Source organism: Botrytis byssoidea, assembly GCF_014898295.1.
Source record: "Botrytis byssoidea strain MUCL 94 chromosome Unknown BBYS_012, whole genome shotgun sequence".
Taxonomy (NCBI): domain Eukaryota; kingdom Fungi; phylum Ascomycota; class Leotiomycetes; order Helotiales; family Sclerotiniaceae; genus Botrytis; species Botrytis byssoidea.
This window is the reverse complement of record NW_024065853.1, coordinates 775,564-801,200: the sequence shown is the minus strand read 5'-3', so window position 1 is coordinate 801,200 and position 25,637 is coordinate 775,564. Positions and strand designations below refer to the sequence as shown.

The following is a 25,637-nucleotide window of genomic DNA, read 5'->3' as shown; positions in this document are numbered from 1 at the left end:
ATCAGTTTGATTCCGATGAGGGTGATTTTGGAAGAAAACTATGTCAAAGTCGTCAGATTGCTTGGCTCCGTTCCTGATTCGTTGCTTACAATTCTCATTCTTCATGGCGGTTAAAATCGTTATCATTGTTTTGTAGTGATGTAAGAAACCTAAGACTAGGGTGCATATAATAAAGATTCCATGCAACCACAACGCTTATTGTACTAGCCGTTGAGTATACAGTATGCAATGTCGCCGACCAAATCAAGGTATTTTGGCTTTGTTAATTATACCGGCTGCGGAATAAACGCGTGCAGTGTCGCCGACCGGAGCAGATGATCTTGACTCATTCAACGGCGGAAAATGGTGGAAAAAAGGGTTTATGGAGATGAGAATCAAACGTCAGAAGTTGGTACAGCAAAACTGAATCTTTCGTCCATACATTTCTTAGAGCACCAACTTCCTAATCCATAACGATTTCCATACCCGGAATTTTAAATCCCCCTTGGACCAATTTTTGAAAAGTTCCTTGAGGATCATACTTCCTACTCAGGGCTCTCATCTTCTTAATATTCTCCTCACCATACCCCACCAATGGATTTTGCTTTTGGCCTGCATAATTGAGATAGATAAAAGGATTTGTAACTCCAAGATTCCCCGCCACCGCATTGATCTCATCAACCGTAGCATAAGCTGCATCAGTGAACTTTTCATCATCCGAAGCTTCAAGCCAAGTCACATAGACCAAAAAGAGCGTCAAATTGTCTTTATTTCGATCCACACCCATAATATTTCCACCACTTGCTACTGAATATTCACTGACCATAAGTGGGATAGGTTGAAAGAGAATGGACCACACAAGACCTGTAGTGTTTTTGAAAGGTTCCAAATGCTTGTTTGAGATATTCACGGCTCTTTCGTACATTTCCGCACTGTTCGAAAAGGTCGTAGTGACGAAAATATACCTAGAATTCAAAGTCGAGGTACCGCCCGCAAGCTCATCAGTCAATGAACTCACATTCGTGATTCGCATTGTGCTAGATATCAAATTCGGAATTGTCAATACATCGGAGTATATAGCTGGAGCTTCGACTGGTGCGACATAATCAATAACATTAAGGATACTCTGCGAACCAGAAACTTGTCGATAGGACCATATATCAAGAAAATTAGCCTTTGGATCATCCGATATATGATTGGTGAAATTGGTGAAAAAATTGATTTGGGCTTTGGCCGTGCTGATTGGATAGGTCATGATTCCTCCCCATAACTTTTCGAAAGGGAATGACTCCAGGTCATAGCGAGTTACGATACCGAAGTTGTTACCTCCTCCTTTCAATCCGACGAAAAGATCTGAATTCGAAGTGGCGTTCACATTAATAATTGAACCATTTCCAACCACAAGCTCGAAGTTGATAACAACAGTATCCGCCACGAAACCTTTTTGGGGCGCAAACCATGAGTAACCACCTACAAACGAATTCATGTGAGTTATCTCTACAGTTTATTCTTTGCTCTGAAGGCGACTTACCTCCAACAACCAAACCGCCGATTCCAACCAGAGATGCTCTACCACCAGAGACCATCATACCCTCAGTTTCCAGATACTCATAAATTTGTCCCCACTTCAATCCTGCAATTTTTATCCACCGATATGGTATTAAGCTTAGCCAGATCAATAGTGACTCCATCATTGGTTGATGCCGCTCCAGCAAATGGTGTATGACCGTCTCCCTTCACTGAGAATTGACACTGCCATCGAGTAAGAGTTCTCACCACTGCAGCCACATGTTCTCTAGTAGTTGGATGTACAACACAGGTTGGTTTATCATCGCGTGCTTGGCCAGACCAAAAGCCGTAAATGGTGGCATTATAAGCTTTACTATTCGGTGCAGCCGTGATATTGGATTTTATTATAGAACACTGAGATCATCCAGTCAATTCCACAGCCGAAGTAGTTGATGGATTCCAACTTACACATTCACTTGAAGAAGCTGCTTTGGTGAAACCCAAGGTGAATACAATCAACGCAACTCGTAGGAGCAACATTTTTCGTAAGGCGACTGTTACGAAACATAAAAATCAAGGAAAATATGTTGTTAAGAACACCGTATGATATACCAGATGCACTGCCAAGTGTCCTTTGAAATACACGACATTGTATCAAAGACTTTCGTATCATTTACCCGTTAGCAAATGAGTGAGTGTATTTTGAAGCAGCCCCTCATCATCAGTGGACTCAAACTACCCCATTAGGTTGCTCGTGCATCTTTTCCTGAAAAGCCCGGCCAGCTCATATATCATATTCAAACTTTTGAACATTCTAGCTACTTGAGAAAATAAGAAGCGTACCACAGCAACTATACAGTGATACCTAGGTATGCAAAGAGAAATAAGTATTCACTGACAGTTCAACTTTTCAAAATTGAATCGAAATTACAACTCCGTAAAATGATCACGACATTCCCGCTAATACTAATAAAGAAAGATCTATAGGCAGAATTTGAGATATGTGAATGGCTCAATTTACACCGCTCACGTGCGAAATTATACAACTCTCGTTTTGTTGCACATCTGAATTGAGTCGCTGTAAAAAATTGAAGTGTATTAAAAAATTACACTTCAGCTCAGGCCCTTCCCCGGAAATGCTACCAAACATCACCGGGAGGTTTAACGGAGGTCAAATTGTATTCAAGACCGTCACCAAAATTGGTACAAGCACATATGATACGACTATCATCTTTCAATGCCAGTGAAAAGTTGAGAATCACATTCAAATACCTAGTTTAATCCACATATTACAATCTCCATCTAAGCCTCGAGCAATCCCCTTCCCCAGACGCTCCTGAATCTTGATCCGCTAGTGACACTCACATGATCTTTTGCATCATTCAACTCACCTTTGGGGTTGACAACTTGAGATACCCATATACAAGCATCAGTTCCCAACACGTCACTGTTACGTCTCACATATTTTCACCTTATCGACATAGTTTCCCTCCAGAGTGGACCTGTGATTAAATTCTGTACACGCCTTGCTATGCTCTTTTATTTTGAAGAACACAGGTGAGTAGGCCACTGCAAGAGGATCAGGAAGCTCCTGGAAAGAACCATCGCCAGTTCATTAACGCGAAACCTTCCAATCTGTAAGGAATGATGATGTTCATGATACTAATAAGCTTAGCATATCTTCCAACTGATGAAAAGAGAAGGTAGAACACGAAGAGGAACTGGTATCCTGCGATATATAAGTGTTATACCGGCAGTTATATAACAAGCTCATGATATCATGATAAGAGATCGAGAAAAAGGAAGGAGTAAATAGACAGTTCGAGTCATCGAGAAGAAAGTGATGTTGTTTCCATCAAAAGGGATAAGAGTAAAAGATCGACCGGCATAGTATCATCCCCATGTCAGACAATATCTTCAATGAAACTGCATACTGTACCTTTATCCGAGCTAACACTTTCTCCACAATCGATATGGCTATATTGAATCCTTCGGCTTGATGATTGAGTAGCATGTGATCATGGCCATAGCATGTATGACGGCCGATTGCCGATTCCAAGCACCCAAATCCCAACTCGGGTTCCCGTCCGCAGAATCCTAGCTTCCATGTGCCAACGATCCATCCTACACATTCCACTCCTTACTCGTTCTCTCAATTCCTTCAGACCAGGTAGGAAAAGAGCCGCGTCGAAAAGATAAGATAGCAATGTTCTTTATCTGAAATTGATAGAAACCCCGGTTGTGCTTTCTTCTACCTGCATGTGCATATTCGCAGAATCCAGATTATGCAGTACAACATTGAAATTCCCATCATCATCAGAGGTATTTGGAATTGCATTATAATCAGTCCTTTTGATAGTTCATCATGAAGGATCATACAATTCTTTAAGCTACCCCTCCACACTCAAGAAGTCCTGCTGCTTTTATCAACCAAGTTGGACCCCAGCATGTTATGGAATGCCGCATTTACAACAACAAGGGAACAGCTGTGTCTTTGGGAACAAGTCGGACCTGCTAGCTTCTTGAGGTAATATCGAAGCTATTCGCAACAGAAGCACTGCAGATATCACATGTTCCTGCTAGTCAGTCTCGGACCTTGGTACGTTCTAGCTATCTAGTAGTAAGTCTGGAGCTCTCCGACAAGTACAGGTTACAGACTTTCAAACTTTACCAGCGATATCGCAAGGAATCCACTTGGTTCATCCCTTCCATGCTTTATAAAATAATTCAACAAACACATGAAAAGGAATTTTATCCTGCAACAATCTAGATAATAATAAAACCACACACAATTAAACCAAACCGTGAAAACACAAGAAAATAATAAGCCCCATTCAAACATTCATGCATCAATCTCCCTCTTCTCCCAACAAAAAGCAACTCGCAAGAGTTTCAAAGACGCTCAGACCATTCCCCAAATTCGCACTAGTAAAGAAAAGACTTAATTCTCATGCTTACCTAATCCACATGTTGCCCTGCCAAACCGTTCGAGCACCATCGTCATACTCCAAATTATCGAGCATCAATATAGATTCAGAATAGACGATACCATCAACATCACTCCATCTTCACATATACCAATACTCACGAATATACTACTAGCTCACCATCTGAACCTTAAAAGTATCATCCAAACCAACCACCACCAAAACAACAATCATGCCCACCACCCGTCGCAGCAGCGGCCCCGCCCAAAAAGGCACTCAAAAAACCCTCTCCTTCACCAACACCTCCAAGATCTCCAAAGCGGTCAGCACCCCCACCACACTCAAAACCAAATCTTCCATCACCAAGCTCCCAGACCTCACCGAGATCACCAAGGCCCCGTCCCCCTCCCCCGCATCCCCAGATCTCAAACCCACCACCCTCCCAACCACCTCTCCCAAACCAATCTCCCAACCCAAACCCAAAGCCCAAACCGCCCATCAAACCCTCCAAACCACCCTCGCATCCCAAATCTCCGACGCCAAGATCCGCAAATACTGGAAAGCGCGTGAAGATTTACGTTTAGCGCCTCGAGTACACCAGAAAGATTTAGAAATCAGTGAGAAGATATTGAGGGAATGGGATTGTATGAGTCAATTTGGTGTATGCATCTATCTCCTTTCCCCTGAAAAACACAACTACGATAACTAACAATCCTCCAGCCCGCCATCGGCATCTCCCGCACCAAACGCTGGCACCGCGCCTCCAGACTCGGTTTAAATCCACCCCTCGAAGTTCTCGCTGTTCTCGTCAAAGAAGAAGAAAAGAAAAACAAAGCTGTAGAAAGAGCGTATGTGGATGAGTTGATGGGGGCGAAAGGAATCATTGGAGGGGATGCGGTGTAATTGAAATTATGGAATGTAGAGTTCTTTTGGGAGACACTGAGATGAGAATCAAGGAACTGGAGAAGCAGGGACGAATTACCTAGAAAGGGAGTGAGAGAGAGGGAGAGAAACCTTTAATCTGGGGGATGGGAAAGAAGAAATTACGAGAACTGGAGTGTACGATATGGCACGACATGCTATGATATGGGAGGATCCTTAAAATAGGATATACACGAACTGGAATGGATGGGTACATGCGCATGGGATATGGTCAGGCGTTAAGGGATTCTCTTACTTCTTCTTATGTTACAATAAAGCGGATTTGAGTTCATATGTATTGAATATATCAAGATGAAATATCAGGATGAAATATGAGCTATGAATATTGAACATGGACAGGATATCAATTAAAAAACCTGCTTCTCTATGATCACAGCTTGGACTTTATCGTGTTGACCTTTCTAGCTTGGGCATCACCACAAGAAGTAAGATTGTCATTTAGTTTCACTACGACATAAAAAAAAATTCATACAAAAACTCTAAAACACCTCATTGATTCATCATTTTAATTTCATTTCCATTAAAAAATTCTTGCTCTATAGCAATTCTTCATCTACTACATGATTGATCTTAAAAACTCCACTCATCCAGCATGTTTTGGATCAGAAAAAAATAAGTATTCCTTGTAAGAAGTAGGAAGCATGCTCTATAACTTCCACCCTTTGAATTCATCCGCGTTTACAAAATTGTCTCCTGGTTAACCTCAACCTTACATCTGAACCTCAACACGACCCTCAGAACCAGGTGCACCTGATGACAAAGATGGCAAAAGGTATGTAATATCATCCCAAGGATGTCTGTAAAGACCAGTGCGCAATCTCTTTTGATCAAGGTAATGAGCAATCAAACCAATAGAACGTCCAAGAACGAAGAGACCGTTCAAGACACCCATCTTCATGTAATCTTCAGCCTCCTCTGCACTGAATGCACCACAGTTGCGCATTAAATCAACGAAGCAGACGGCAACAGCACCATCAACGTTCAAGATCAAGTTATCCTTCTTGGAGGTGGTGACAGACTCAACAGCCAAAGCATAGTCGAGCATCTTGCAACTTGGGAAACGCTTCTTGACAAACTCCTTAACGAGCTCGACACGGAGATCTGGGTTGTTTCTTGACTTGACTTTGTGTCCAATACCTGGGATGAGTCTGTTTTGCTTTCTCATGGTGTCGACGAAATCACGTGGGGAAAGACCCTTGTCAAAAGCTTTGGTGAACTCCTCAGCGGCACCATCGAGAGCACCACCGAATCTAGATCCGATAGTCAAAAGACCAGAAACGAGAGCAGAGATAAGATCCTTTCCTGCTCTGGTAGTAATGATGGTGTTCATGGCACCAGAAACAGCTGGACCGTGATCGGCAGTAAGCATAAGAACCATTTCGAGGAACTTGCTTGCGTAATCTGGGAGACGACGACGGAACCACAAAAGAGACATGACACCACCAATTCCAATATCCTCCTTGAAGACATCAGAAATTGGCATACCGGCATACAAAAGTTCTTGTCCACGATCATCAGAAATGGTAGAGATGAATGCAGCAGGTTTACGGATAAGACCAAGTTCTTGAGCCCATGAGTAATCGATTGGGATCTTTGGTACAACTGGCTCAGGTTGTGGGACAATGGTTCCAGCTGCAACAAGCTTCTCGTAAACAGAAGCGAGAACAGTTGGCATGTCTTCAAAGGTATCTGGAACGTGGAAACCAGCCTCCTTCATGGACTTGTTCTTGGTAGCAGCAGTCTCGAGCTGAGAGTTGGCAAATGAACCAGCGTGTCCGAATTGGACCTCAGTCTTGAACATGCTTGCGCAAGTACCAATAGCCCATGCGACAATTGGCTTTGTGATAGTTCCGTTCTTAACGGCCTCAATAACTCTGTATTCCTCAACACCACCAACTTCTCCTAACAAAACCAAAATTTTACATTCTGGGTCGGCTTGATATCTGAGGAGATGGTCGATAAAGGTTGTGCTTGGGTATCTGTCACCACCAATAGCAACACCCTCGTAGACACCATCGGTTGTGTTGGCAATAATGTTGTTGAGCTCGTTGGACATACCGCCAGATTTGGAAACGTAACCAACGGAACCCTTTCTGTAAAGCTTAGATGCAACAATGTTGTCCATCATACCACCAGTGTTACCAATCTTGAAGGATCCTGGCTTGATACCACCGACAGTAGCTGGGCCGATAATTGTAACGCCCTTCATTGCAGCTGCGTGAAGAATTTCACGGGCACGCTAAATAATTCATGAGCACTGGATCGAAGGAATTGGAGATAGAAAACTTACTCTCTCAGGTACACCCTCAGCAATGATGGCAATTGACTTAATTTGTGGGTATTGCAAAAGATCCATGGTAGATTGGTAAACACTACGCGATGAAGCAAAGTTGACAACAGTATCAACATCCTCGTGCTTAGCCATGGCCTTTTCAACATCTTGGTAAACTGGGAGCAAAGTTTCACTGGTACCCCAGTACATCTTGCTAACGAATTGACCACCGAATGTATAAATGATACCTGCAACCGAAGGAGTCTTTCTCTTGCAGATGAAGTCGAAATCGAGCATGCCTTGAACAGCTCTTGGTTGCAGACCGTAAACGAAACATCTCGTCTTGTCGTGGAAAAGGGTATGTTCAGCTCTTGGGCTCAAAGGTCTGGAGGGAGCAGCAAATCTACGGATATTGTCGTTGGCATTGCCTTGAGCACCGGATGCTGTAGCGGAAGGCATGGTGAAAGAGGAAGTAATGAACAAAAGTCTGAATGTGCGGAACAGTAAATTGTTAGTCAATTGAAGAAAACTTCTATACGGCCCAAAAAGGAAATAGTGATTATGGTGGTGTGGTGATTGGGCTGAACGGAGGAGAGAACGAATGAGTTTGGGGAAGTCCGTATACGGAGGAAGGAGGAGACAGAAAGATAAGAAAAAGAGGGTAGAATATGAGCTTACTTGGTAGAGACTCGAGAGATTCAAGGAATCTTTTCTTCAACCGACTTTAATCTTCGACGGTGTGGAGTTTTAAGAGGAATCAAGAGAATAGAGAAAGGGAAATCCGTACGTAAACAAAAACGTAAGGAAATCTAGTAATTTCGTTATTCTAAGTGTAATGAGAAGACACACAACTTGAATACTTTTCAAAGTACTTTTGTGATGTATGAAGAGGAAGTAGAAGAGGAAGAGGAGGGTATTTTGAGATTGAATGAAAGGGTGACAACTTACCAGAAGAGATTGGGGGGGTTGGTCTGTAATAGAATAATTGAAGAGAGAGAGAGAGACACACACACACACACACAAGTGAATCCTTTTTTTTTTTCCAAACAATTCCTTTCGAAATCTTTCGTTGACCACTGAATTGAGGGCCGATATTTGGAGTAAGGATTGGTTGAAGTTCTTAGCTGAATACCCAAAAGGAATAGAGGGGAGTGGAAAATAATGAGCTCGGACCGGAGTGTGTGATATGCGTCCAGAGTAAGACAGTCTGGAGTTAAAGTGGCAATGGATTTGTGAATATCAGGGCTCGAGCAGGGCATCCAGGTTTGGCCTTCTAGCGTATTCGACAGTCTATCCTCTAAGCCCTTTTGAGCCATGTCCCTTGATAAAATATGTCGGCGTTGAGTAGATTCCGATGGTTGAGAGCCAATGAAAAATGGAATCCTGGGTTAGTTAGCGTCCCAACGACCACCAAAATCATGAGAACCCCATATTTTTGAACTTGATAGTTGAACATGCTCGCCATAATGCTAGTTTCCATAGTTTCCATAGTTTCCACCGCTAGCTCCCCTTATTAGTCAGTCTCTCCATAGTAGTCAGTGGCCAACTCGCAGGGGGAATGTCAAGTCAAACCTTTTAGTTCCTTCAACATACCAATAACATGCAGATTCCTCAAACCAGTCCAATAAATCACCCGAAAACACACGCCATCTTGTCCAAAGGAAAGGGACCCGCTTCCATTCAAGGGACCTCATCTGGAACCACCCACCACCCACTGCCACCACACCCACTGCCACCACACCACACTTAACTTATTACTATCCCACGCTTTTCCATCCTTTCCACATTGAGAAGAAGTAAAACAAAGCAGCCAGCACTGGTACAAACAAACAGTTCAGAATTTTAAATAAAAATAATAAAAATAATAATAATAAAAATAAAATTCACTCACTCATTAAATGTAAATCTGGCCGATCTCCGTATTCGCTGCTCTTACTCAATCCCAATATTCATCCAGCTGGTCCTTTCCAACCCACCCCTCCCCTCCTCATAGAATTTCTATTTCATTCTCCAAAAAGAATTAGGAATCTCCGATTCATTTTCAATATCTTCCCCCTCCGCAAAATTAGAAAAGGAAAAAAACACCTTAGAAAGAGAGAATATAGATTCCATCTTTCCAGTTTAATTCCATTTCCCTCTTTTCGAAAAGAATTGAAATCTTGGTCGTCTTAATTCTTTGACCATTTTTCTTACCTTCCATTGATAGAATACCCCTTTGGTACGTATATTCTTAACTTTTCCCCCCCTCTCCGGTGTTTACTTTTCATTTTGGTGCGGCTTCATATCGCAACCGGTATAACCATCTTCTCGGTCTCGCTCTTTCGCTGTCCGAGTTAAAGGACTGGTCTGTTGAACTATCTCTCACCGACTCGCCTCATCAAGCTGAAAAGTCCGTTGTTTAAGTTTTGTGAGTTGGCATGATCTGCATGGTGTTGAGATTTTCGATGGTCCAGCCCTCCAATTGCGTTTGGGAATTTGTGCTTGACCATTTGAGGATTCGGGGCTTACAGCTGTCGAGGCTTGTAAAGCACCAATCTGCAGCTTTTGAAAATCTTGAAATTTCCTATCAATTTCATGTCATTTGAAATTCCCAGGACCTTTTTGTGCTAATCTGGAATTTCAACAGTAAACTCATCAATTTTCATACTTCAAAATGTCTGCCAAAGCAATCACCGAGGCCGACGGAAAGGCTATTCTCAACTACCACCTCACCAGAGCTCCCGTTATCAAGCCATCTCCTCTCCCAAAATCTGCCACTCACAACCCTCCTTCGAAGCTTGCTTCTTTATATTTCCCAGCTGATGCTGAGGTCTCATCAATCCTCGATCAAGCAGAAACCTTATACCCATGGCTCCTTGTTCCAGGTTCCAAATTCGTCGCAAAGCCTGATCAATTGATTAAGAGAAGAGGCAAGAGTGGTCTTCTTGCATTGAACAAGACTTGGCCAGAAGCAAAGGCATGGATTGCCGAGAGAGCAGGAAAGCCAGTCACAGTTGAGACCACTGTTGGAACTCTCCGTCAATTTTTGGTAGAGCCATTCGTACCACATCCAGAAGGAACCGAATACTATATCAACATCAACTCCCAGAGAGAGGTATGTACCATTTTCACATTCCCACTTTTGGAGTGTAGATTTCGTCAGAGGGAGTTTGCAGCAAATCTTGTTTTTTGGAACAATAAATAAACCGATGTTTGAGTAAATATCGAAAAGTAAAGATTTTGAGTTTATACAAGATTTCAATATTCCAACATTTGCAGTGGGATTCATCAGTTCTTTATTGCTTCTCATTTACCAATGGTTCGGAAGCACAAACGGACGAAAGGAAGCTAAGGAACCGATTCCAACCTCCCCCTGGTCCATAACTCTCCTTATCAATTTCTCAGAGCATGCGAGTTCAAGTCCGGCAGATTTATTCGGAAGACGCGCTGCCTATCGTCATTTATGCTACTTTCACTCGCACAATTTTCATAGAGCTTCATAGCATTATGTACATGCTCACAATGTAAATCCACGTGCTAATAATTTTTCTTTCTAGGGTGATTGGATTCTATTCACACACGAGGGAGGTGTCGATGTTGGTGATGTCGATGCAAAGGCCGAAAAATTGTTGATCCCAGTCGACCTTGCCGAATACCCTTCAAATGAAGAAATCGCTGCAGGACTTCTCAAGAAAGTTCCACAAGGTGTGCACAACGTTCTGGTCGACTTCATCACCAGATTATATGCTGTTTACGTCGACTGTCAATTCACATACCTTGAGATTAACCCATTGGTTGTCATTCCTAACGCTGAGGGTACCTCTGCTGAAGTACACTTCTTGGATTTGGCCGCTAAGATTGATCAAACTGCTGAGTTCGAGTGTGGTGTCAAATGGGCTATTGCACGTTCACCTGCTGCTCTCGGTATGGCCGCTGTTAAGGCAGCTGATGGAAAGGTTAACATTGATGCTGGTCCACCAATGGAGTTCCCAGCTCCATTCGGTCGTGAATTGACCAAGGAGGAAGCATACATTGCTGAACTTGATGCCAAGACTGGTGCATCTCTCAAGCTTACAATTTTGAATGCCAACGGTAGAGTTTGGACTTTGGTTGCTGGTGGTGGTGCTTCCGTCGTTTATGCCGATGCTATCGCCAGTTCTGGATTTGCTGATGAGCTTGCCAATTATGGTGAATACTCTGGTGCACCAACTGAAACCCAAACTTTCCACTACGCCCGTACTGTCCTTGACCTCATGCTTCGTTCACCAATTACTCCAGAAGGCAAGGTTCTTTTCATTGGTGGTGGTATTGCCAACTTCACCAATGTCGCTTCCACATTCAAGGGTGTTATTCGCGCCCTTAGAGAAGTCAGCAACTTATTGATCGAGCACAAGGTTCAAATCTGGGTTAGACGTGCTGGACCTAACTACCAAGAAGGACTAAAGAACATCAAGGCAGTTGGGCAAGAATTGAAGCTTGATATGCACGTTTATGGACCAGATATGCATGTTAGTGGTATTGTTCCTTTGGCTTTGGTTCCAGGACGTCTTGCAGAGAGTAAGATTAAGGAATTCAGTGGTTAAATTTGGGAAGAGATGAGATATGAACATTTTTGACATTCTTCTTCGAGGGCATTTTTGTTTGGCTATTCCAAGCAAAGGTAGCACAATGGCGTACAAAGCTTGCTTAAGAAATTAACAAATAGATACTCGTAATCGTGACCATTTTTCTAGTCTTAAATGATGCAACTGTGATTTGTGATAATTTGTGTGGTGATATAATAGTATTGTTTGTGGCCTCCTCGAATTAACTATAAATAGGAACCTAAATATGCATAGGTGATCATAAATACATAGAATTTCTCATGGGATTTTAAAACGAATCCACACGCTTCAATCGTCGATAGTTCCATGTTGTTATACCCAAACACTAAGAGCGAGCTAGAAACAAGCTCTGGCACGTGATATGCATCATTCCATACCTCTTAAGTTGATCTTCCCTTTCTTTCGAAAATCCAACACATGATCAATTCGATCCGTTGAAGTTGAACACCCGCCCCGGATTTATAAAAACGGTTTGTACGGTTGCACAGGCTTTCCTGATATCTTTGTACACGGTTTCATACGAGTACTTTGGGTCGGGGGAAGAATAGAGTAGAGTAGGATAGAAAAGAGAAGGAGGAATTTGTTACTTGTGACTGTGGGGTATAGGGTAGGGTAGATTTGGGTAGGATTGGATTGGATTGGACTGGACTGGACTGGATTGGTTTATTTGATTTACTCGATTGGTTGATTGATTGAGCTTTTGATTAGGCTTTTGGTTCGATACGTGAGGATCGAGTGAGGTTTGAGGATTTTGAGGTTTGGGTGCGGGTGTAATTGTGAATATGGGAATGGGTGTGGGAATCAATTCGGGAATGAGGATACCGGAGAATGCTCTCGGGAAGGTTGTGGGGGTGGGAATGGGAAAGATAAGAGGATACGGGCGTGGGTCTGGGAGAATAAAGAGGATGGATGGGATGAAGATGTCGTTGAGATCGGAATCAAGGGTTCCTCCTTCTGCTAGACTCTTTGGGAGATCGAGAGGATTCTGCTCTTCTTCATCGTCTTCATATGTTGCGTCGTCTGCTTCATCGCCATCCAGAATTGAAGACAAAACAGGAGCAAAATCAAACACAAACCTCCTTCCTTTTGCGAATAAAACGATATTGGTAACGGGTGCGACCCGCGGGATTGGGAAAGCCATTGCGCAAAAATTTGGAGAGTTGGGGGGAAAGTTGTTATTGGTGGGAAGGAATCGGGAGGGCTTGGAGGGGGTGGGGAGGGAAATGATGAAGGGAAGAAGGGGAGAGGGAGAGGGAGAAGGAGAGGGGGATTGGATGGTTGTTTGTGGAGATGTGGGGGAGAGGGAGTTTTGGGAGGGGAATTTGGAAGGGGAAAGAGAGTGGCTGAGGGGGTAAGTTTGAGTTTATTTTTTTGACTTTGGATTTGCATTTTTGGTTCTTCTGAGGGGTTTGTGGTGCTGTGGTGCTGTGGTTTCTAGAGGTGCAGATTGAGGGGAAGTGGAGAGAGGAGAAGTGAAAGGGGTGATGTATGGCTAGCATGGAGAGAAAATAGTGAGGATAGTTCCTTTCTACTCATTCCTCTGCGTCTCTGCGCCTCTAATGCCTTTGAGAGTTGGAGCACCATTAATCCATCAACTCCAAATCTTCTCACTTCGCCTTATCTATTTTCTCGCTCCATTGCTATTCTCACTCCCATTTGTTCCGTCCTCCCTCACCAGCATTTCCCCATCTTCCCTATACGCAGAATACGATTCCCCATTCCCTGTTCCCTGTTCCCCGTTCTCCATCCCTCTCCTCCCAGGCACCACCCAACTAACATCTCCCCCTCTCAGAACCCCACCCCCAAACCCAAAATCGACATCCTCATCAACGCCGCCGGTCTAACCCACGCCTCCCCCCTCATAACCACCTCTCCTTCCCTCATCGAAAATATCCTCCAAACAAATTTAATGGGTACAATCTGGGGATGTAAAATTATCGGAAAAGAGATGTTGAGACGAAGGGAGGGTATGTTTCTCCCCCAAAAGTACAGAAGCTAAATCAACTAACCAAATTAAACATCAGGTTGTATAATAAACGTCTCCTCACTCCTCGGCATCAAAGGCGGAAGAGGTAGTGCCGCGTACGTAGCTAGTAAAGCCGGGGTTCTTGGTATAGTTTTCCCCTTATTCCCTTCCTTTCTCCCACTCTCGCCTCTTTCTCATTCCTCTTACCCCTCTTCTTCTTTTCCCTCTCATCCGACCCCTCCTTCCTTCTCCAAACCCGCAACTAACCACACCCCCCATCAAAAGGACTCACCCGCGCCCTAGCCGCCGAAATGGGCTCTGCAGGAATTCGAGTCAACGCCATTGTACCTGGCTATATCGAGACGGATATGACGAGGGGTATGTTTATTTTCTTCATTCAAATTTTCATTCAAATTTTTGAGGGGGAATATTCTTTCTCCCTCTTCCCTTCCTCCCCCCCCTTCTTTTCTCTCCTTATGCTCTCCCTTTTATTCTCAGTGTCACTCTCACTATCCCTCTCGCAATCACATATTCAAATTTACATTCTCTCTTCCTACCTTCCACCATCTTCATTTTCTACATCACCTCTCACCTGTCACCTCACAAGCCCCCATATCAAACAATCCACCTTCATTTTTATTTCATCAATTATGTTATATTGTTCATGCCCCCGCTATGCTATTCTGTATTCTGGTATTCTATTCATGAACTCCTTTCCTTTCCCCCTTCCATTTCATGTCCACATTCATCTAAATCTGCTATTTACCACCCTTCAATAATTTTTATCTTCATTGTATCCACCCTTGTTGTTTCTTTCAATCTTCTCAAAACCTCATATTTCACCAATTCAATTCTCGCTTCCAGCCTCCAAGCCCCAAATAAATTCTCATCCCCAGTTTCCTACCTCTCCAAACTTAATATACACAAGATCATCTTACATTTTCCATTTGGCATCTTCAACTCGAAATCGCAATCAAAAAATAAACAAAAACAAATAAAGAAACTGAGCTAACAACCTCCTTCAAAGCAATGTCAGATCCCGCCCGCTCAGAAGCATTAAACTCCATTCCTCTATCACGTTTTGGAGATGTAGCCGAAATAGCCGATGCCGCCGTCTTTTTAGCAACCAATAAGTACGCAAACAATTGTGTGCTTAATCTTGATGGAGGATTGAGCGCCGTATGATATTTCCATAAAGGGATACAAACCATTTGTTGAGTTGAGGTTGAGGGGAGGGTTTGTTCGAGGAGAGACGCCGCCCGAGTATTGGAGATAAAAATTGAATAGGACATGATGGAATAGTGCAAATGCATAAAGGATAAACAGATTGAAATGCGAATAAGCATTTAATCATCATCGATCAAAATAGCTCCATCATTTGCATCATCCAATACAATAATTCCATCATTCAAAGTATCCATGGACAAATTGGTTGAGCCGGACGGTTCCATTTTGGAACGCTTCGAATTCGAGGAAGGATCATGTTCCAATGCATCGGATGCAGTTCTCTTTTTGACACCATTGGAATTACCATTTTGAAGAACTTCTGCAGTGGGAGATTTTGCATGACCATTTGTTGGTTCTTTGGATTCAGGTTCTGGAGCAGGTTTCTTACGGCGTGGAATTGGTGATTCAGGGGATGTAGCGTTAGATTCTTCGGAGATAACAGGAACGGTAGGGATGGAGGAGTTGACGTGGATATCGAGACTTTTGATGGGAGAGTCTTCCATTGCGGTGTCACTGTATGAGTGTTAGGATATGAAGAATACGAAGAGAAAAAGAACATAAAATGATCAAAAGACTTACGATTCTTGTACATTAAGGACGAGATTAACTCTAGGACCCTTTGGATTTTCATCATCTTCATCAATAACTGTTAAGAATGTATCTGCTTTAATGCCTATGTATTTTGTCAATTGATCGCACTTAAACACGTGTATTCGAAAGAAAAACTTACCAAGTTCACTAAGTTTTTTATCCAGATTCTCAGTTTCCTCAACATCATAAAGTAACCCACTCTCATTATTAACCACGAATTCCTCTCCATATCCAAGTTGAAGTTTCAAGAAACCCTCAACGAGATCATTAAGTGTAGCTCTTGACATATCAACCAAGAGGCGAGTCTGTGCTACACTGCATACAGGACAGTCTGGGTTTGGTTCTCGGTACTTATCAGAGGAGAGTAATCTTTCTGGAGCAAATGGAGAAAGGAAAATCTATTCATGTAAGTAGGTATTTTAATTATCCCGAATCTGAAAGTAAAACATACCTCTTTACTACTAGAGTAATCACCACGAAGTACTTTGAATGACTGCAAAACACAAAGACCGGCTACAATAGCGTTGGTAGTTGCGATAGCAGGGATGATATTACCAGCCATTTGTTTGATATCAAATCGAGATTTAGTTTCGATACCGAAGACGATGGATCTTAAATTCGCGCTTGCGGTGACAAAGTCCAAAGTATCTTCATCATCTTTATCAAATGTGATGATGGGTTCTGCGGAGGTAGCAGCATTTGAGGTAGATTTCATTTCTTGTAATCTCTTACTTAATCGTTCCAGACTAATGAAGTCAGAATTGTGATTTTTGGAAAGGAATAAGGGAAATACTAACCTATCCTTGAAGACGATGAGATTCTCATGTAAACTCCAAACTCGTTGATCATCTTTGATTATAGCTTGCTTGACGGCTTCATCATTTCCTGCTTCTACATTCAAAGTGGTGTAATCTAATGCCTCAGGTGGTCGTCTTGATTTCCACATATCCTCCATAGATCTTAAACGAATGATATCATCCTTAAAGACCTTATCAAAAAGTAGTTGAGGGAATGCATCGGTACCCATCGATTCTTTAATCTTCTTTAAAGCTTGAGACTCTAATCGCAACTTTTCAATCTCCTTGGCTGTTTAACATTAACACAATACTTCAGAATATCACGGGGCAATAAAACTTGGAGCTCCATAGCTTGGAGGAACATACCATTCTCTGAATCTTCCGAATGATCCATTTCAGTTGATTCATCCTCACTAGCACCAAATACCTCACTGCGATGAATTTAGCAAAACTTCCTTCCCGCTCAGTTCCCAGGCCAGACATACCTCAATAAATAGCTCTTTCCCCAGACTATACAATGAATTGGTTGACTTGGTGTACTGCGAATAGTACAAACCGGGAAACTCTTTGGTGTCTCTTTTGTTGTGCAATCATAACATGCCGTCTTTCCCTTCTTGATAACCTGAACTTGTCCATTGAAACCAGTTGTGCCCGATTCGATTAAAGGTATATCCGCTGCCAAACACATCTTGTTTACATGTCTTCTAGCTTCAAGATTGTCCAAAGCATTGAAAACCATTGTAAAACCCTTGAACCAATCCACGTTGAATTGTGAATCCTTGATATTCGCATGATGTGCTTCTAGTTTGACTTTCGGGTTGAACTTATGCGCCGCATCTTTCGCAACCTGTAAATTTCTCATCAGCGCATATCCAAACTCTGCCATGAATAGACAACCTACCAAAGCCTTTGATTTCTTGATGTGTTCATGACGGAATAGGAATTGTCGATTCAAGTTGCTGAGATCGATGGTATCCAGGTCTACAATGTGAATTTCTCCAAAACCAGCCAAAACCAAGTTCTTAAGTAATTCACATCCAATTCCTCCAGCTCCTACCATCAAGATCCGGGCCTATTTGAATAGTTTAGTAAGAGAATTCAATTTCAATGGGCCTCCGCAAAAGTGGGAAATTCGCAGAAACAGTTGGTTGGATCAAACGGAACTCCAGCGACATTGGATTTATATATCTGCAAATTGGATTTTCGACGGTAATGAATGTATCCGAATTCAACAGCAAGAATCATAAAAACCAGAAGAAATGAAACAAAAGACCGAAGAGCTTCTCGCCTTCCAGAGAATAAGATATTGTGAACTTTGTACGCTTACCTCCTTGACCATAATATTCAAAGGTTTCCCCAATGACTGCATGTTGAATTGATCGCGGATCATGTTGAGTAATTCATGCGTTGATATTTTGCGACAGCGCAAGATGTAGAATGACGACCAAAATCAAGGTTGAGTTTATGTGAATAGAAATCCAAAGTTGATCATCACCGATTGAGATGGTTCCTGAGGCTCTGCTTATTATTTTGGTTGCTAGGTTAAGCTATCGATTCTACTTATGGGGGATAAATCCGCCATCGCGTTGATAAAGGTGGAAAACGCGATTGATTATATAAGCGAACTTCTTATCGTTTGGGTGGTAGGAGGAATTGGGTAAGCATGAGCTGAAATTGTAACTCAATCATGCATTATACTAGACAAGATGATAGCTTCATAGTATAATCTCAATATAAAAAGAAATTCAAAAAATTCTACCCGGTCACCTACAGCTAGTATTCTCAATCGTTCCTCCCTTTCCTTCTTGTACCCACCCTCATCTAAAATCGACGAATTTTACAGTCCATACATACCCCGCCGAGCCCACCTCCCATGCATCTCTCATACCCCTCCAAGCTCTAACTCTTTGCTAAAACACAATACTACAATATTAGAATATCACAACCACATCATTGAACACTCAAATATCAAACATCAACCATTGAACCTCCAAACCTCCCCTGAATTCCACATTCAACCCCCTATCCACCATGTCCGACGATGAAGCCGATCCCGAGCTCCTCGAGCTCCTCCGTCAACATTTCCGCAAACCTACCACCCCAGATATCCCCGAAACCCGCGTTCTCGAAAGTGCAGAATACATTTACAACAATTCCATCGATGTAGCTCTCGATATGGCTTCCACCAAGGCAGCTGCGGCATCCATCTACTCCCAAATGCAAACGAAATCCTATTCGACAAAAACATGGTCATCACATGACTTACATCCCAAAGCCAAAGACGAGAGTACCGTAAACTTTATCTTCACCATGGATTTACTCAATTTCTCTTTTTGGAGTCTTCAAAATGAAGAAGAAAGATTCGCAGTAGAATACAAAGGGAAGAAGTGGACCGGATATTGGAGTTTAGTAGCTGCATTACAAAGAGGTCTGGAAGAGGGATATCCCATTACCAGTTCTTGTTACTGGCAAGACGAGAATGAACTCACGGAAGAAGTATTCGCGCATATTTTTCGTTCATGTACGGCGGAATCCATGCCACTTCTTACAACACGTCTCTCACTCCTTCGTGAAGCGGGGACCATTCTCTACGAGAAATACAATTGTTCTTTCACAAATTGCATAAAGGAATCTCATCACTCTGCAGCTGCGCTTGTGAATCTACTCGCAGATTCATTTCCTTGTTTCAATGATGTTGTTTCGTTTGAGAAGCGGAAGGAAGTCAGGTTACTCAAACGTGCACAAATATGTGTAGCGGATTTATGGGCAGCATTTGATGGAGAAGGTTGGGGAGAATTTCATGATATTGATAAACTTACGATGTTTGCCGATTATCGTATTCCACAGTTGTTGAATACTTTGGGATGTTTATGGTATGCACCGGCGTTGGAGAGTAAAATTAGGAGAGGAGAAGTTATTGAAAGTGGACACACTTGGGAGGTGCAGTTGAGAGGTAAGGTTTCATGATTGTCCTTTTCTTTTTCTACTTCCCATTCCTTTGTTTTAGGTGCGGAGGAAATTCAGAGTATTAATCTAACATGATAAATAATAGGCTGTAGTATATGGTGTGTAGAATTGATTCGAAGAGAGATATTGAAGAATCATCCAGAGGCAAAGGTAAATGCTATTTTGATCGATTTCTTTCTTTACGATACAATGAAAGAACGGGAATTGGAAGGAAAAGACGAGATACCCCATCATAGAACTAGAAGTATATGGTATTGAGCAACGGAGATTAAATTGAGCGTCACTCAATATTACACTACACAAGAGAAGTTTCTGAAACATCAACTTAGATAACAATGAACATACTTTGCAAGAAATTTAAACTGTTGAATATGGTGGAGATATCATTTGTACAGATTTTGTATTTGTCTATCTGTTATACATATGCAAATCGACCATTCCCAGGTCCAATCATGCATCAATTTGCCAATCCCTTTGACCATTGGCTACATGTATGAACTCCCAAACACCTTGTTATGCACATATACCAATAACCATTTTATATCTAACGTAAACGCCGTTCTATGCAGGTATCTCATAAATACACATGAAATTTTAGCCCAACTATGTATACTTCTACCATGATACATCAGATGTTCTCAAACCTTTTTCAATCGAAACACAAGATCCATGAAATTCAAGCGACCCAGACGATAATTTTTGTCGCATCCGATAAATTCTGTGTCGGTTGCTTGTAATGAATCATAACTTCTATCGACAGCTATTGACAGCTCTCATACCGCCTCATACTCTTGTCGCTCTTCGCTTGGTAAGAGTTTGTCAAGTGGGGGTTCATAATGGAAAGAAAGTTTTGTGCGGAACTTCCGAAGCACCTTCCAGTCACGATTCGAGCGGGCGTAAGTCTTTCTGGCCACTTGAGGAGGATAGGTCAGATAAATCTCCTCGGCCAAATGTTTAACTTGTTGTTTCCCCTTATTGATCTTGAACAAGACCAAGTTCAATTCCCGTAACTTCCACTCAGGATTTACTTGTGGAAAATCCAAGATGAGATCCCGTTCTAGAAGTTTGATGTGTCGTTTGTTGGTATTAATCGCGAGTTCGAGGAGATTGATTCGTTGGTTAGTTTCTCGCGATTCCTTCAGGCGAAGAAATTCCGCTTTCGATTTGATGCTCTGTTTCATAACATGTAGATGCCATGCAATATGTTTGACTTGTTTTGCACTTTGATTAACCTTGGCAATAAGATCCATCATGCGCTGCTCTCTTTCTTTTACTATATAGTAGAATTCCTTCTTCAAGAGATTGACTTGTCGTAAGCTCAAATTTATCTGGTATTCGAACACGTGAAGTTTTTGAAGCCGTTTCAACCCCTTGAGAACAACAATTCTGTGTCCTAACGACATATGTGGAGAGTCCTGTAACCTGAGATGATATGTATATCTCCAATCTCTAGGGAATTGATTGTAGTAAAAGGAGACTAGAGACATCTCAGTCGAAAGAATGTTTGCGTTCGACAATGCAACCTTGGATTCCAAGCTTTGAAGCATCACTCTTCTACCTTGACGAGTTCCTTGTTTCGATTTATTTTCTCGTGCGTTCTCTGTATATGTAAACTTTTCGAAAATCTCGAGGGAGCGATCAATGCTATGCTGAGATGATGGTCGATTCCGAGTTTTCTTCGTTGGAAGATAATCCCAAGCTTGTGTATTCCCAAACTCGGGGAAGTTGAAGTCGGATTCCTTTTTGATGTTGTAACCGAAACTTTTTGAGGATATCTGAAGAATGTCTTGCAATGAATTCACACGTGCAACGAACCTTTCAACAGAATCACGTATCGAACCAAGGTTCAACCAGAATAAAAGCCTCCCCAAATTCCACCTAGGAATATCTATTGGTAAAATGCTTGGTAGATCTTTTGTCGGGTCAATTCCACAAAGATACATAAGCTCTCTTATAGCCCACCGTGTAGTCTTGGTGAGCGGGATGCGATCAGGTATTTCTATATTTTCGGCCCAGGTCTCCAATATAGAATGTAAAAGTGATGCTCCAGCAGCATGATCTAGTTGAGCTACACAACTTCTCACTGCTTCACAAAGTAACTCTGGTCGAATCTTAATTTTCTTGTCTTGACGTAAAGCTGCTCGAATATACATGACAGATTGCCGAGCAGTGGTCATTTGAAGACTCGTCCCAATAAGAGCATCGAATATTGATTCATCTCGTGGTACTTTTCGTTCGAGCCAACCTCCTCTTAGGGTCAATCTTTGAGCATGTTTCTCTGCCCAACTCAAAACACGTGGATTGTCCAATACTTGATTCTCATGTCTCCGTGCAATTCTCATACTCCCATCCACTGCTCTCATACGCCTGATAATGCTTCGATAACCTTCTAAATCATTCTTGGCCGCATAATGATTCAAAATAACCTGGATGGTCCTTGAAGTAGGTTTGAACATTGTATCGTAGAGAAATGAATCAATAATTACTTGAGCGTGGTCATGAAGCATTAATTCTGTCAATTTCTCGATTAAAAAGTTATAGGTAAAAATGTTTGGCGATGCTGAACTTATGAGAAGATTGTAACATATCTTAGCTAGAATTAGATTGAGATTATCCTGGCCCGGAGATGTATTTTTGAGGAGATTTTCCAGCGCATCATGTAAATGAATTCTTTCTTGACCAATTTCGGCTTCCAGTTGGTACGCGGGCATACTGATATCACCCCGTTGTAATTCTTCCACTCGTCCTATCATTTTATCAGTCTGGAGAAAGATACCAGATGATGCTGAGTGTAGATCCGCTGCCATAGGAGAGAGCTTAGTAGTCCACATGAGTCGATGAACTAGCTTTGAAATCGAGTTTTCCAATCGATCCAAGTGTTTCCGAGTTTTTACTTTGCGGGGCTGAAGCATGGCGTTTGAGGGTATATATTCACCGAACTGTTCTAGGTTTGCGATATGTTCTGGTGTGGCTGACTGAACGGGGGAAGTGGTGGATGGGGGGATGATATCCTGTGAACTTTCTGGTGCCGTGGTCTCGGCGGACCTCGACACATTTGAGGGTATGTTATTAAGTTGAATTCCCAATCGACTCATGGAAGAGTTTGCCGTCCAGTTGACTCCATCCCACGTCATGGGTCCTAAAGATCCAGCCTTTGTATCAATAATTCCAGTTCTTGGGAAAGAAAACTGATTCCCCAAATACCCTGGTAGCCTTGAAGTTCCTGAAATTGCTGATGTCCCTGGTTCTCCTGGCATTCCTGGCATCTGATTTTTGACTTCACTTGCATTTTCCTCAACCTGACGATCCTGCGATTCCTCCACTTTGTCGGTAGGAACTCCCGCCTTCGCTTCTGCAATGGCTCGATCCCATTGTTCCCTTCGTCGAACTTTTCGATTTGAATCTGCCACTGCAGCAGTTGCGAGTATTGTTGAATAACATGCCGTAAATATATCTCCTATGCTAACCCTTCGACGTTTCCCAATTGCATTTGTAGTTTGACGAGTTATGATTGTGCCGATTTTCACACAAGCGTTACAACGACATGATGATCTGGTCTGCGCAGCGCGGAACCATAAACTTTGCATTATATTTGCATACTTGTCGATTTATGGATTTTCAGCTTACTGGACTCGTCAGTCGTGCCATTGAAGGTTGGGGAAGTTTCGAACTTTTGCGCTATGTAAAATAAATTGATGTCTATCAAAACTTATCGGATGACTTTCACAATTGGGCGGCCGCTTTAACCGATCGAATTTGTAGTACAAACTAACCCCTCCTCATTATGCCCCTCCATGATTTTCATACTTGCGTTGTAACAATAAGGTCAAATAAATACATACATTACCAGTATCACGAAACTCACGATGCTTACCTTGACACTTACTGCAGATCTTTCCGGGTCAGTATAAACAGGAACCTCGAGATATACAAGAGCTAACACTTCACTGTATAGTGTGAATGAGCTTGTCCCCGATGACAGCGCAGAGAAGAACTTCTGGTATACTTTCAAAGTACAATGTGTATCATGCAGAGAAATTCATCCAAACTTCATAAACATCAATAGATTTGTAAGTCAAGTCAAGGATAGCGAGGGTCTGATTTCTTCTATCCTCCAGATACTAACAACAATTTCAGGAAGCAAATGAGATGAGTGGTAGTAGAGGAGAAGCAAACTTTGTATGGAAATGCAAGTTTTGTAAGGTGTGTAGTTTTACTCATCAATATATCATGAAACAGAAGTACTGATTTCATATATAGAAAGAATCATCTGCATCAGTTATATCAACACCAGTTCCATATCAAGCAGCTTCTCCACCAACTCGTCAAAAGATTCTAGAATTTGATTGTCGAGGTCTTGAGTTGGTAGAATTCAAACCTGAGGTAAGCCTTCTTTTAAATGTTACTATGATATTCGAATCTTATGTATTTCTCTTAGGGAGATTGGTTGGCCGTTGGAACTGATAGTGGTACCAAATTTACCGCTATCGATTTGAATGATGGAGAATGGTATGATTATGATGATAAAGCAGGAGAGGAAGTTAGTATTAAGGATTTGAAATGGGAGATTAGGAGAAATTGAGATGAGACAGGCGAGATGAGATCATGAATAGATGTCAGAGGGATCAAGTATGAATGTCATGAATGATTTGGTTATTAAGTCACCTGGTCTGTGGGAATATAGTGTTGAAGCAATGAAAGTATTTGATACATATATGAACGATCTATATCAATATCTAGGTATTTGATATCAAATCTCATTAAGATATCGTAAAGTGACTCTCCAGATATTCAAGCATGATATAGCTTCTTGGTCATTTTCATAATCAAATTTCTATTGATATTGATGCTGAGATTATTCCACATGACGATCACCAGCCTCATCACAATCTCAGCCTTGCGCTTCGCTTAGAAAATTTCCCCAGCGACGCCAGCCTAGCCAACGAACGAGTAGCAACCAACAGCAACCTCACTTCCGACGCGACCATCTCAAATCCGCGTCTCTCCACCACCCATTCATTTCAATCTCCAGCTCACATCATGAGTGTAAGTTATCTCTCTTCTCTCTTTAACATCAAATTACTAATTGTCATTTAGTTCGTACCAATTAACCCCCGCCCATTCCTTCAAAACCTGTACGTACTAGCTATCCTTCCTCAATCGAGCTTCCAATATCGAATTCTCACCAACTTCCTTCCGCGCATGCATGAAATTATCTACGTACTAACCCGCTATGTAGCGTCAACGAAGAAGTAATCATTCGTTTAAAATGGGGCGGTCAAACCGAATATAAGGGCAAGCTTGTCAGTATCGACAGTTATATGAATATTCAATTATCCGGTGCCGAGGAGTGGATTGATTCGGAAATGACGAGTACTTTGGGTCAAGTCTTGATTAGGTTTGTTTATCCCTTCTGTTCTATTTGAGGTTTTCGAAGAGATTGGGTAGTTGAGGCTGGGCGTTTAAGTTGATGGGCTGCACTGCACTCAGTGCCATGGGATTGCGCTGCGCTCCAAAATAGAAATGCCCATCAAATTGGGATCGAATCAAAAGTAAATGCGCAAAATCTAACATTAAAATAGATGCAATAACGTCCTCTATATATCAGCCGCACAAATCAAGAAGGAAGAAGATGATACGAAGATGGAGGGATGATTCTGTGAACTTGCGACTTGACAAATGGATAGATGGATGTGGAAACCATAATGGATTGAAAGGAGAGGAAAGTAAGAGAGGTCCAATGAGAAATTTGATAGATACCTAGTATGGGAAAAAAATATGAATGAAATGCGGAGAGCATCGCATAGCAGGTATGGCAGAATGTAGGAACATCTCACTTCCATTGAGCAGGAGTAGTAGGAGAGGAGAAATTACCTA

General features: G+C 42.1%; 10 protein-coding genes across 10 annotated transcripts; 6 read left to right on the top strand and 4 right to left on the bottom strand.

The window, feature by feature from the left end:
• Window positions 1-442: 442 nt before the first annotated feature.
• EAE97_006659 (uncharacterized protein) lies at window positions 443-2,028 on the bottom strand (the record flags this gene model as incomplete). The annotated part of the gene is made up of 3 exons (XM_038877172.1): window positions 1,957-2,028; window positions 1,511-1,902; window positions 443-1,449 (listed from the first exon to the last, which is right to left on the bottom strand). The coding sequence occupies exons 2-3, from the start codon at window positions 1,671-1,673 to the stop codon at window positions 443-445; spliced, it is 1,170 nt and encodes a 389-aa protein (XP_038732104.1). The 5' UTR covers window positions 1,674-1,902; window positions 1,957-2,028.
• A 2,486-nt stretch (window positions 2,029-4,514) lies between these two features.
• On the top strand, window positions 4,515-5,782 carry EAE97_006658 (uncharacterized protein). Its single transcript, XM_038877171.1, has 2 exons — window positions 4,515-5,076; window positions 5,136-5,782. The coding sequence occupies exons 1-2, from the start codon at window positions 4,648-4,650 to the stop codon at window positions 5,316-5,318; spliced, it is 612 nt and encodes a 203-aa protein (XP_038732103.1). The 5' UTR covers window positions 4,515-4,647; the 3' UTR covers window positions 5,319-5,782.
• Window positions 5,783-6,066: 284 nt separating this feature from the next.
• EAE97_006657 (uncharacterized protein) lies at window positions 6,067-8,088 on the bottom strand (the record flags this gene model as incomplete). Its single annotated transcript, XM_038877170.1, has 2 exons — window positions 6,067-7,596; window positions 7,648-8,088. The coding sequence occupies 2 exons, from the start codon at window positions 8,086-8,088 to the stop codon at window positions 6,067-6,069; spliced, it is 1,971 nt and encodes a 656-aa protein (XP_038732102.1).
• Window positions 8,089-10,282: 2,194 nt separating this feature from the next.
• On the top strand, window positions 10,283-12,191 carry EAE97_006656 (uncharacterized protein; the record flags this gene model as incomplete). The annotated part of the gene is made up of 2 exons (XM_038877169.1): window positions 10,283-10,723; window positions 11,166-12,191. The coding sequence occupies 2 exons, from the start codon at window positions 10,283-10,285 to the stop codon at window positions 12,189-12,191; spliced, it is 1,467 nt and encodes a 488-aa protein (XP_038732101.1).
• An 803-nt stretch (window positions 12,192-12,994) lies between these two features.
• On the top strand, window positions 12,995-15,363 carry EAE97_006655 (uncharacterized protein; the record flags this gene model as incomplete). The annotated part of the gene is made up of 6 exons (XM_038877168.1): window positions 12,995-13,563; window positions 13,659-13,698; window positions 14,005-14,179; window positions 14,237-14,323; window positions 14,464-14,556; window positions 15,179-15,363. 6 exons carry the CDS (start codon window positions 12,995-12,997, stop codon window positions 15,361-15,363), a joined length of 1,149 nt encoding a protein of 382 aa, XP_038732100.1.
• A 161-nt stretch (window positions 15,364-15,524) lies between these two features.
• On the bottom strand, window positions 15,525-18,183 carry EAE97_006654 (uncharacterized protein; the record flags this gene model as incomplete). Its single annotated transcript, XM_038877167.1, has 9 exons — window positions 15,525-15,918; window positions 15,985-16,078; window positions 16,136-16,394; window positions 16,448-16,742; window positions 16,794-17,082; window positions 17,160-17,224; window positions 17,279-17,640; window positions 17,695-17,865; window positions 18,121-18,183. 9 exons carry the CDS (start codon window positions 18,181-18,183, stop codon window positions 15,525-15,527), a joined length of 1,992 nt encoding a protein of 663 aa, XP_038732099.1.
• A 320-nt stretch (window positions 18,184-18,503) lies between these two features.
• EAE97_006653 (uncharacterized protein) lies at window positions 18,504-20,123 on the top strand. Its single transcript, XM_038877166.1, has 2 exons — window positions 18,504-19,746; window positions 19,846-20,123. Exons 1-2 carry the CDS (start codon window positions 18,825-18,827, stop codon window positions 20,016-20,018), a joined length of 1,095 nt encoding a protein of 364 aa, XP_038732098.1. The 5' UTR covers window positions 18,504-18,824; the 3' UTR covers window positions 20,019-20,123.
• Window positions 20,124-20,533: 410 nt separating this feature from the next.
• Window positions 20,534-23,347, bottom strand: EAE97_006652 (uncharacterized protein; the record flags this gene model as incomplete). Its single annotated transcript, XM_038877165.1, has 1 exon — window positions 20,534-23,347. One exon carries the CDS (start codon window positions 23,345-23,347, stop codon window positions 20,534-20,536), a length of 2,814 nt encoding a protein of 937 aa, XP_038732097.1.
• A 279-nt stretch (window positions 23,348-23,626) lies between these two features.
• Window positions 23,627-24,342, top strand: EAE97_006651 (uncharacterized protein; the record flags this gene model as incomplete). The annotated part of the gene is made up of 5 exons (XM_038877164.1): window positions 23,627-23,661; window positions 23,716-23,830; window positions 23,898-23,963; window positions 24,021-24,143; window positions 24,199-24,342. 5 exons carry the CDS (start codon window positions 23,627-23,629, stop codon window positions 24,340-24,342), a joined length of 483 nt encoding a protein of 160 aa, XP_038732096.1.
• A 458-nt stretch (window positions 24,343-24,800) lies between these two features.
• On the top strand, window positions 24,801-25,415 carry EAE97_006650 (uncharacterized protein; the record flags this gene model as incomplete). The annotated part of the gene is made up of 4 exons (XM_038877163.1): window positions 24,801-24,806; window positions 24,858-24,895; window positions 25,000-25,158; window positions 25,343-25,415. The coding sequence occupies 4 exons, from the start codon at window positions 24,801-24,803 to the stop codon at window positions 25,413-25,415; spliced, it is 276 nt and encodes a 91-aa protein (XP_038732095.1).
• Window positions 25,416-25,637: the final 222 nt, after the last annotated feature.